Below are 11,722 nucleotides of genomic sequence, written 5' to 3'. Positions count from 1 at the left end.
GCTCGTCGGCGGCCGCGCGAGCAAGACAGGGGAGGACCTGGCTGGCTGCGACGCGCTGGGAGGGGAATGCCGGCCGGCTGCGCGTGGGGGAAGGAGTCGTCGGCAGCGGCGCGCGAGGAGAGGAGCTCGCCGAGCACTACTGCCACATGCGAAGAAATCCCCATAATCGATCGCGTCGCACGCCCCACAACAACGAGGCCAAGCAACATGACCACCACCGCCGCCGCCCCACTCCACTCCGCCGGCCGCCGTCCTCGCCATCTCCGCCGCGACCGACACCACCCCGTGCGAGCGCACTCTGAGAGAGAAAAGAGAGAGATGAGGAGAGAGATAGGAGATAGAGCTGACATGTGGGCCCAAGGGCATTTTTGACATTTCACACGATTTCTCTTTCCTCCCCAACCGGAAAGTATTATTTAATCGGCGGGGTATCCACTGGCAAATTACCATGTTTATGGAGTGTTTTCTCCCAAAAGTGAGTTTGGGCAGTGTCCTAGGACTAAAACCACACGTAACAAGTGTCCTATTGCAAAATTTGCCTAATTACATCTACCACGCCATCCACATCAATTAATTGCACTATAGCAACACACGACACACATGTTAGATACAGCGATAACCTATAGAGACGGGTGGCTTCTTCAAGAACACCGTTTTTAACACACATATATTGAGCAGTTTCCTTCCTTCCAAGATATACTAATCAGTGGATACTAGCACTAGCGAAAGAGAGCAACGAGCCTAGCGATCGATCAGCAAAGTCATCAATTACTACCACAATATCGAAATCAACTACACACGCATGCACATTGCAATAGTTATGTACAGATCGCCGGCGTAGTGTCACCAGTCGCCGCCGATGATGAGCTCGGCGGCGGCGGCCATGGCCTCCGGGCCGGCACGGCGGAGGAGCGCGACGGCGAGCTCGTCCTCCTTCCACTGCCGGAGGCCGGCGCTGAGCCTCCTGAGCACCCTCAGGTCCACCTCGTGCGCCCAGCACGGCGTGCACTCCACCACCAGGCCCAGGAACCCGGAGACGTAGGCGCGCCACAGCGAGAGGTCGCAGCCGAGGGAGATCTTGCCGTCCAGCGCGCTCGCCAGGAACTCGAAGTGCGACCACATCACCCGCTCCCGCCGCCGCGACACCGGCGTCGGGTCGATCCCCCAGGCGAACATGCCGGCGTAGACGGCGAGGTAGGCCAGCGCGTGGCCGCCCAGCTTGTACACCGTGCCCCCGCTCGCCGCGCCGCCTCGCCCCAGGTCCTGCACGGACAGGAACCACGACGGCAGCATCTCCTGGAACAGGGACTGGACGAGCGCCGTGCCGCCGGAGAGCCACACCAGCGTCGCGCCGAGCGACGCCGCCACCTTCACCTGCGTCATGGCGGAAGAGAGGGATACCTGGCCATGTCTCATCACGTACTTGGTCTTCCTGACCTTGTCGGATCGGTGCCTCGACACCGTTGTTTCGGCTATGTCTTTCACCGAGAGCATGAGGAGGCGCAGTATATCTTCCGCGAGTATGGAGCAGTCCTTGATGCACCGGAATATCCGGAGATAGAGGATTCCCGGCGCGACTGGGGAGAGGCCACCGGAGCAATGAGAGCCGAAGCCGTGACCAAGAAGGCTGGCAATGCCACCGCAGCTGCATACTGATGTGGTAGACGACATTCCAAGGGTGGCGGTGAAGCAGCTTCGGAGGAGCTGGAAAACTGCGTCGTTGTTATGGTGGAACACCGTGCGTGAAGCCGAGAACACTAGGAAATCACTCCACCGCTTCACCTTCTGAGTCCACAGTGCCGCGACGATTGGCATGCTTGGCCATGGGCAGCTTGCAGCAAGGTTCTCTAAAGCTGGCCCGGCAAGGTTAAGGAAACGCTCTGATGCCTTGTCAAGTTTGTATGTAATGGTTAGGCTCACAAAAGCAGCCAATGGCAATGGAAGTGTACCCAAAGTACTTCCTCCTGTGGGATACAGAACTAGATTAGTGTTGGAAAAAAATGCATTTTATTCACGGCAGGTGAAAAGATAATAAGAGCAAAATTGCTGGCAGGACTAATGATAGTAAAGCATAAATGCGCTAATCGCTTGTACAATGGACTAAATGGTAGCACAAATAAGCACCTGTGACAAGCCTCGGAACATCAACGCCAGTGGCAGCTACAATTTTTTTTATATGCTCTTCAACCATAGATAGATTGGCAGCAGGGCTAGGCCAATCTGTTCCATTCATGAATGCCGGTTTCCAAACACCTCGTGTTACTTCGGCTGAAAAGTAACTTACTATTGTCGCAAGAGATGCAGGGAGAAAATCAGTCAGATCTTTGAGACCTGGAATGGAAAAGGTAGTATCAAACACTGATGATCACATAGAACATAGTAATGGTTAAATAATAAGGTTCACTCTTCCATCCTCTTAATTTTCAAACAAGAATCGGCAAAAATTTTACATCAAAAAAAAAAAAGAACCGGCAAAAACAAACCTGTAGCCAGTTCTCGTGGAAACAGTCTTCCATGGGAACAGGCAGTTAGAGCAGCATCCACCACAAATGGAACAGCTTCCAGTATCTCCCAAGCAGGTAACTGAGGCCAAAGATGTGAATCATCAACACCAGGACCCGAAGAATTACTTATGCTGCTACTCCCAGACAAAGAACCAATAGAAGTGCTTTCTTTGTTGGCCTTTCTGAACATCAAATTGAGAAGGCTGTCTACATTCTTATGTACTGGTGCGCCATGAGCAAATCCCGAGAGAGTTGAGGCCAGACAAGCTTGGTGTTGTCGGTACCATAACTTCAACTTTGGAAATGAATCCATGAAAATAGGATGCTCAGACGATGGGTTTGAAGTAACTGGCAACTGTTTCTGGGTATTTCTGTTTTTTGCTGAACTTCTGATAGATACAACTTGGGAATTTCGCAATAACAGAAGATACTCAGGAGTAAGCTGAGAACCAACTGGAGCACCATCTCCCATTACACAATATTCAAGTGGTGGATGGTTAAACTTCCAGAGTCTCAATAGTAGAATGAATGCATTTGAAAAGACTGTGTGAGCAGATATTTCCTCTCCTGTTCTTGGAGACCAGGAAACACTTGGGGACAGGGACCCAAAAACTTCACATATTGCCATGAGTGCAGCAGCCAGCTCTGGAATCTGTTCATTTTTTAAAAAGCAAAACCATATAATTCAGAATAAGATGGTAAATATAAACCATCAAATAGAAGTAAAGATAGGCTAGCATATGAACCATACTAGGCCATGGAATGAGAAGATTGGAACATAGTCAACAGGTGATATTCCAGTGACAATAACATTGAGCATTGGGCCATGCTTTACTAACTGGCTCTCTCCTCCAGAAAAATCGATTGGATCAGAACTTGAGAGTAGTTTGACAACTAACCGAACTGTATGCTCCTGCAAGATAAGAGAGCAAAAGGTCTTAATATTAATAACTTCAAGACAAGCAGATGTTAATTTACCTCATTATGATATTAAAAAATGAAGATGCATGCTGCTTTTACATAGAAATCAACAAGAGGAACTTTTCTTTTTACTACCAAGGAATTTCCATTTTCTCTTCTACCAATAAAATATAGCACTTCTCTATTTGTCACTACTATTAGGTCAGCTCCCATTGACTGAAGAAAACAGTAGACATTTCTTCCTTTGTTTCGAATGCGCAGGAGATCTGCGCATCATTTCATTAATAATAATAAGAAGAAGATACACCGGGATGGTAATCTGGAAACTCCCCACACTAAACACTATTACAGTTACAAAAAGAAAAAAAAAAACACCAACAAGACCACTTAAGCCGCAAGGGCTATTGACCTCGCCACCACCTCTCGGAATAGAGCCATTGAAAACACAAGTCATTCCTGTGCTTCCAAATTTCCCACGCCACCAACAGTAGAATTTTCAGAAACCAATAATGGTATTTAGAAATCACAGAAATTAAAACAAGTTCAAGGATGAATTTTGAACTTAAAACTTAAAGTTTGTATTATAGATAAATTTAACATCATAAAATTATTTTCCCAAAACTTTCAAATATTTAATTTCATTTTTGGTGTTTTCCAGTTCTCTATCTGTATTTTTTTTAATTTACTACAGTTTCCTAAGTTGAGTTCTTGGATTTCCTGATTATTTTTTCAATGGCCCAAGAGTTGCTAGTGGCAAGAAAGAATAAAAAGGAAAATGCCACATGGCAAAAGAGAGTAGTCATTTTGGAGAGGTACAAGAATATACGTTCTTTCTTCTGCAAAAAAAAAAAGAAGAATTTTCCCTTCGAATAAATCATATGACTAGGACCAACAGAAACATTTCATAATATGCAAGCTGCACAACACTAACCTGAAAATTCCAGCCCCGCAGCAAAGTGGCACCACATAGAATAGTGGCAGCAGAAACCTTGTCCTCATCTGACCCATCGACTGCAACTTCATACAACTTCTGAACCTCTGCTAAGCTTCCATGTTTATGAGCTTCATTCAGTGATTTATTAACAGGAACATTGTATGAGCATTAAATAATGCATATGCTATGATTCAGATATACACAGCCATAGAAACTAACCACATCTCAGAGAATAAATTTACAGCAAACATAAGCTATGGCATAGCACATCTAAACAACGCAGCCATTGACATTGTATCTGACTGGCAGCTTAATTTGACTTTTTTCCCCAAAGCACATGGACACTTGGACAGGCATACAAATGATGATCATGATAAGGAACATAATGTAGTTTTCTCTTTTAAGTAACTGATGACTTCTCATGAGAAATGCCCATTCCAAATTAATATGGTAAACTAACATCACTTGTTTCCTAGGGAAAAAGATACACACCTTGGTGCAGGAGTTGCAACCAACACATTAACCAATGACTGAGTTAATGGCGCACGCTTCATGAAAGATGACCATGCAGCAAGTTGGCTTGGGAGTGCATGAGTTATGGAATTGACATGACCATTAATATAACCAGGCCAATAGTAAACTGATGTTTCCAACAAGTTCCTTGAGATACATGACTCCACAATCAAATGCCACATGTTTCCAGCTGCTCAAAATTAAAGGAAGATTGATATTCAGGTTTATGTATACTACTCTGAAGCAAAAAAAAAAGGTCAATGAGATCACTAATTATGTATGTATTTCTAAGATAAAGAGCAGACACTTACAATAATTTGTCGTCCTGTCATTGACATTTTCCATGTATCCACTGCTAATGTTGGTTCCTGAAACAAACATTGCAGCTTTGGAAGCAGCCTGATTAGCTACCGAGATGATACATGGAGGAGGGACAAGCAAACTTTCATAATCACCAAGTGTCTGTAAACTTAGCATCAATTCCTTGCGCAGATCATCACTCGTTCTCTTTTCTTTCCAGTTACTGTTCATCTCTGAATCTGATTCCTCGATTATGTCAACAATCGCAAGTGTTGTGATAGACAAAAGCATGCATACCCGTGTGTCTAGATGAGGCACAGGACCTTCTATTGGTTCTCTTTCCTGCTTGTTTTATAAGATCCAAGATGAGGATCTTAAAGACAGTTTTAAGTTTGAATAAATGCAATGAAGCGTGAAGACTCACCCTTTGTACAAGGCGAAGTGATGCTATCCAAAGGGCCAAGAAAGCATCATGCCAGGTGGCTCTATTAACTGCTTGGAGGGCCTTGATCAATCCTGCGAAGAGCACAAGCTCCCATTTAGATACAGAAACAATAGCAGAAAGCAATGATACAAGGAAAAAGATGCTTCAATGCAAACCAAAAGATATGATTCTGTTGATGGGAAAAAATTACCACTTAAAATCTCAATGGAATTCGTTGCAGCAATTGAGCCATCGAGACAATCCTCAAGATACATATCAATAGGAATCCATTGTGCAGAATAGCTAGCTCCAAGGCACCGTCCATTTGGAGAAGATAGAGGGTTAGAAGTCACTATGGGGTGGAATTTTCTACGCAACCAATGTTTATTTTCTCTGAATATATTGCAGACATCAAGATTCAACTGTTGAAATGCTTCCAAGGCTACTGTTGAAGTTTGTAAGGTAGATGACTTTGTAATAAGCAATTGTAACCGATTAGTGAATGCTGCACACTGAGATTGCCTGAATCATCAAGACTCGTTAGTACTGGTGGTAATAATAACAAATTAAAGTAGCATACTTTTTCAAAAAAATAAAAAATAAAAACAGTAAGTGAATTCAGTTGTGGTGTCTTAAGGATGCCCTTGATCCCCACTTTGGAAGTTTAAACGAATGCCTTCTACCAATGTACTGTTATCCCAATAGTTCATTTGTGTACGATTCTAGTACAGTTATGAACACAAACAGCAATATCAGACAATATTGGCATGAGTATATCAGAGCTTGTCCCCCATGGCCAGAGTTTCTATGATTCTATCAGTGATCCTTCTTGGTTATAAAGTAGTAGAGAAAATCATTTGAACATTACAGTTGCAACCAATCAAGCTTGCTTGTTCATACAACCAGTAGTCCTTCTAGAGTACTATTAGTTCACATTTTAGCATTGCGGTCGACAGTTGTTTTATAAAAGTGTACAGCCATTCCATAAATACAATGAATCTGATATATTCCAGAAAAATATTGGCAATACCCTGTATACTCAGAAGACACAGAAGCTTGACTTGAGAACCTTAAGCCAATAGAGAGAATGTTTTCAATTATATGGTGCATATGGAACACAGAGATATTTAAGCCATACATTAACTCACTAAAATAAAATTAAGTTGCTATCAATTGATATAATAACAAAGGGATAAATTCACTGTTTTTAGTGATAGGAAGAAAGAGCTGGAATAACTCAGTAAAGCAGTACATGAAGTTGAAAAGCCATACATGTTTTCGCGTGCCAATGAGAGGATATTAGTAATTACTTTGTCATGAAGAAGATGCCCAATGAGCTCTATAGTTATCACATTATTCATCTTCTGTAACTTGTCAATTTTGTCTATTCTTTGTTCAGAGAAAGTTCCATCAAATGCACTCACATCATCTGATCTAGTTGGCCAATGAGCTTTCTTATCCGGTATCAACTCTAACAGGCCTTCGTCATCTAATGCAGCATCAACCAACTGCCATAACATGCAAAGGGTAAATTCAACAACAAAAACCCCTGGTTCGCATGTTGAAAAGCCAAATATCTTTGAGAGACCAAGGTTATCATCTATTAATTGCATGATCCTGCGGAAATATGAGAAGGTGTCATGAAACTTTGCATTTAGAAGACAACTAAAGGAATGATAAGTTGCAGACAGAATGACAGATACCTACACAAGGCATAAACATAGGATGCTAACAGAACAGACATGTCACAAGAAACAAACTCTTTAAAAACTAACATGAAAGAACTATATGCGAGTTGAAAACATATAAAGTGACACCTTAACCAATTCAACCGAAAATATTATGTATCACTGCAGAACTGGCCCTTTCAACCAGGTGAAATTCTTCCTTTGCAAATTGTTGCTCTTTGGAACAGATCTTGATATGTCCAGTATGCAGATGCAATAAGGTGGTCTAGATGTATTGTGGTAGACACCCAAAACTCTAATTGTCAGCATATCGTATTAAAATTCCCGTCTTATATAATTCTTTTGAACAGTACTGAATCGTTCAGAATGATGTACATGTTCCTGTGATGTATATTTCGAAACCTCTGAACATAGAATGCGTGCATTATGAAACTACTGGGAACACCTCATAGAAGGAAACCTCACTTTTTGAAATTCGCCGCTTTCATCTGAAAAGCAAAATTGAATCCATGTCTCCGCAAGAGCTCCAGATAAAGTCTATATACAGTTGGCCTTGTGAACCGGTGAGGAATGACCCTGAATGGAGAGAAACCATCAACGGAATATTTGCAATCAGTCTTATATTCTATTTTATAGAACATTCCACAGCAGCATAGCAGATATTGAAAATGTGCACGGATTTCGCCAGTTGGTTATACGATTACTGCTGAAAAGCACATTTCAAACTGCACTTGTTATTCCAACTAGCATGATCTAGACTCTAGAGAGGAAAAAAAGTGAAAAAAAATGAAACAGAGTATTCTGCTGCTATACATGTATTAAATTGATCTGCATTACACTGCACACTCGAGTACTCTACATACACTGCCATTCATATACTTCTCAAATTTATGGGTATTACGCACAGTAAGCACGCCACCATCCCTTTTCCTTCTCAAATTTACAGGGCCCAAAACATCAGATTGTTTATGATCATGTACAGGCCACGCTGTAGAACAACTTGCATTTGTGGTAATCTGGTTGCGAGGGAAATCTCATAGATCGAAACTAGTAGCCTGATCCGATCGCGATTGCGCGGATTCCATCAGACAGTACACCCCACGTGAGCAGGAGCCCATGTCAGATACCACGCACGCAAATTCGTCTCTCCCCGCGCGCGCGCACAAACGCCACTGCGCGCGCGTGGGGGGAGGGCAATGGATGGGAGCGGGGGCGCCGCGCCGTCCGTACCTGGTGGAGAGGATCGCGAGGAGCAGCGCCGGCGACGCGAGGCCCGCGGCGAGCGCTGCCTCGGCGTACTTCCACGCCGCGCCGCCACCGCCATACAGCAGCGCGCGGGCGAGCATCTCGGCGAGCCCGGGCGACCACGGCGCGTCCCCGGCGGCGGCGACGACGGAGGCCACCCGCGCGGCCCACTCCGCGGGCGGGCGCGACTCCGCCTGGGCCGCCTTGGTGTACTCCGCGGCCCAGTCCACCCACGCCGCCGCCGCCGAGGGCGCCGCCATGCTGGACTACTCGCCGCCGCGTGCCGTGGCCAGCCTTCCTCGCCGTCGCCGTCGCCGCAGGCGTCGCGGGGGTGGGGAGTGGAGTGGGAGGGACGAAGCGTGGGATGTTTGTTTGGTGGGAAGGAGGAAGAGAGAGAGAGAGATAGAGATGGTGGTGGTGGTGCGCGTTGGTGTAACCACTTCGCCCACTGCATCACCACCAGGCACCAACACGAGGTGGTCCCAGCCCGCCGGATCCTCTGCTCCGCCTCACCCACCTCATCTATCTTGTGTGCGTGTAGGCGTGTAGCCATATCTATTCTAATTTAAGGAATAAGGGGAGCCTACGCGTCGGGCGACCGATGGGTTTGGAGAAAAATCGGACGCTGACGTCAGTATGACACATGCATGCAAAACTACTTTAAACTAATTTTTCTCTTAAATTATTTATCCAAATCATGATTTCACCATTAAATTCGTTGCAATTAAATCTTCAAAACAAGATCACATACATAGATATATTCTGATGAAAAAAAATTTAACTTATTATTGAATTATTTTAAAATATTGCACGATATTCCATCAAGTATATCGGAATTGTTTCACTAAGAGATCGAAAATGTTTCAATAGTTTAAGTCGGGTGTTGTTTCACCTTATATAAAAATAATGTTTCAGCAAATAGTGAAAGAATGTTTCAGTTCAGGGCGATATTAGATCTATACATAGTGGAATGTTGTGGGTATAAAAGGTAAAACATTCTTCGTGGAAAAAAATGAAATGTATTCCCTTAATAGAGTGTTTCCAAAATATGTAGGTGATTTGTTGCAATGGAGTATGTGATAGAGATAAGTGGCAGGTGGGGGCAGAGACGTGGTGGGGCCCAGGGGCAGTGCACGTCGTGGGAGGAGGGAGCGCCCGATTTTTCTCCCTCCCCTGAGTGACCGATTCCCAGCATTCCCCTAAGGAATATCAAAGTCGTGTTCTTTTAGGCTGTGTTCGGTATCTTTGATTCCCAACCGGAACAGTACGCACAGAAAACAGAGCAGTCCATTAGCGCGTGATTAATTAAGTATTAGCTTTTTTCAAAAATAGATTAATTTATTTTTTAAGTAACTTTCATATAGAAACTTTTTAAAAAAAATATACCGTTTAGAAGTTTGAAAAGAGTGCGCACGGAACACGAGGGAGAGGGGTTGGGAACTCTGAACAAAGAACACAGCAAGCTTTTCGAACTTATACCCTCTCATTTTCCACGTGTATACTTTTAACTACTACTTAATTAATCATGTGTAAATCTACCACTCCATTTAGCGTGTTCGATGAAAGGTTCCCAACCCAGATAAACGAATCAAGCCTAAGCAACCGTTGAGTAGCTACTAGCAGTACCTCATGAAAACATGTAAAATGTAGTTTTCCTGTACTTCTATTTAATTTCTTATTTATTTTCTATATTCTACAACTATATATTATTAAAATTTAACTATGTATTTAGATCAAGCTGCAGTTGATATAAACTCCTCTAGTCCTCTGAAGAGAACCTTTGTCAGATGCGGTCACAGTAAGTGATACTAGAGTAGGTTGTTTACTATTGATATATTCCGCATGTTTAGGATGAATTGTGTAGCGGTTGCTAATGTTATGAATATGAATGTATATAAGCAGAATCTACTAGTAATATAGAAGATTCCAATTGAGATATTACTATGACACTACAAATGGCTATACATATATCTCATTTCCTTCATTCTATACTCGTATTTTTTAGAAAACATCAGCTAAGGCGTATTTATTAAAAGGCTAGTCGAGACTTGAGAGGATAGATAGATTTACACATGAGGCCCTAAAGAAAAGGGCAAATTACAACTTGAGCACGAATTAAGCACACAAGGACTTCAAAAGATAAGGAAAAGGCAATCATGTCCATTGTCTACGTTTGATATCACGACTACGGTATTTTGCATAGTATGGGATCGTTGGCACCAAAGTATATGCGAGATTGAGGTAAATGAGATGAAGACAAGAATTTTTATACAGGTTCGGACCCCTTATCTGCCAGGTAATAGCCATACTCCTGTTGGCCGAAGCCGGTGTTGCTCTTTATTCATCCGAATCACACAAGTACAATGATTTGGATAACCTATCTAGCTGTCGTCGACTTGGCGGCATGGATAACTAACACGTAGTCGATGACAGGGTAGTCTTCCTCATCGAATCCGCACTTATTCCCATAGATGTCCCCTTGTCCAAGTAGAACTAGGGAGACCAATATGGATACAATCCGGGTAGTCCTTGTCGTTTCCATATAGAACTCTATTCATCCTTCCTTATCCGGAACTCCTTCTATATACGAGGTATGATTCCGTATAAGACTTGGTACATAATGGGCCCTGCCGAGCTTAGTCAACTACTATTAGGTACGTGGTATCCATAACCATATCCATAATCTTGCTTCTTCCTCTGCATCTGTACCTTGATCGATGACGGCAAAGACTGCAAATTTGCAAAAATTATCGCAAGCTGCAAATTGCCAAATAGTAGACCCGGATGGGGCCTCTTGAAGATGGAGGTTACAGCTGCCTTGGCATCATGGGAAAACTTTGCTGCCGCTTTGAGACCGTCGCTAGAGAAAAATAAGAGAACCAAAGACAGAATTAGAAGATCGCCGGAGAAGGAGAAGTGGGTCGGCGCTACCTGGTTGATGTTGTGATTGAGGGTGAAACCACCAACCCGAGAAGATCTATTGCTCCTTCAGTTGTTGACGTCTTGGAGAGACCCAATGATTCCCATATAGAAGACCTTGTTTGAGAGGAGCCCAACAAGTTCTAGAGTTCTTGGGATAAGGGAGGCCGAAGCCGACGACCTTCTTGCACTACACAAAAGAAATGGGTTGGACTAGAAAATAGGAAAAGCCCGATTATACCTACTACTACCTAGCAGAGAAGGTAGACTGACT

General features: G+C 43.6%; 1 protein-coding gene across 2 annotated transcripts; it reads right to left on the bottom strand.

The window, feature by feature from the left end:
* Nucleotides 1–494: 494 nt before the first annotated feature.
* On the bottom strand, nt 495–8,918 carry LOC127779141 (mediator of RNA polymerase II transcription subunit 33A-like). 2 transcript variants are annotated; one of them, XM_052305844.1, is made up of 12 exons: nt 8,515–8,918; nt 7,750–7,860; nt 6,869–7,213; nt 5,808–6,118; nt 5,597–5,688; nt 5,184–5,514; nt 4,852–5,062; nt 4,357–4,471; nt 3,256–3,417; nt 2,484–3,156; nt 2,125–2,331; nt 495–1,964 (listed from the first exon to the last, which is right to left on the bottom strand). In XM_052305844.1, the coding sequence occupies exons 1-12, from the start codon at nt 8,787–8,789 to the stop codon at nt 844–846; spliced, it is 3,954 nt and encodes a 1,317-aa protein (XP_052161804.1). In that variant the 5' UTR covers nt 8,790–8,918; the 3' UTR covers nt 495–843. The 2 variants fall into 2 exon arrangements, with proteins under 2 accessions (XP_052161804.1, XP_052161805.1); XM_052305845.1 differs by lacking the exons at nt 7,750–7,860; nt 8,515–8,918 and having other exon boundaries at nt 6,907–7,048.
* Between the last annotated feature and the right edge of the window lie 2,804 nt (nt 8,919–11,722).

The sequence above is a fragment of the Oryza glaberrima genome, chromosome 7, assembly GCF_000147395.1.
Source record: "Oryza glaberrima chromosome 7, OglaRS2, whole genome shotgun sequence".
NCBI lineage: Eukaryota > Viridiplantae > Streptophyta > Magnoliopsida > Poales > Poaceae > Oryza > Oryza glaberrima.
The sequence above is the reverse complement of the archived record's forward strand: the minus strand, read 5'-3'. Positions and strand labels throughout refer to the sequence as shown.

What these genes read in the sequence shown, in the direction of transcription:
- LOC127779141 (XM_052305844.1), bottom strand. Translation starts at nt 8,789, where the DNA reads ATGGCGGCGCCCTCGGCGGCGGCGGCGTGGGTGGACTGGGCCGCGGAG. An exon ending in TCATTGGCACGCGAAAACAT is followed by an intron (nt 6,119 to 6,868) that starts GTATGGCTTTTC and finishes TTGATGATTCAG; the next exon opens with GCAATCTCAGTGTGCAGCAT. An exon ending in TGTTCCGAGGCTTGTCACAG is followed by an intron (nt 1,965 to 2,124) that starts GTGCTTATTTGT and finishes TGTATCCCACAG; the next exon opens with GAGGAAGTACTTTGGGTACA.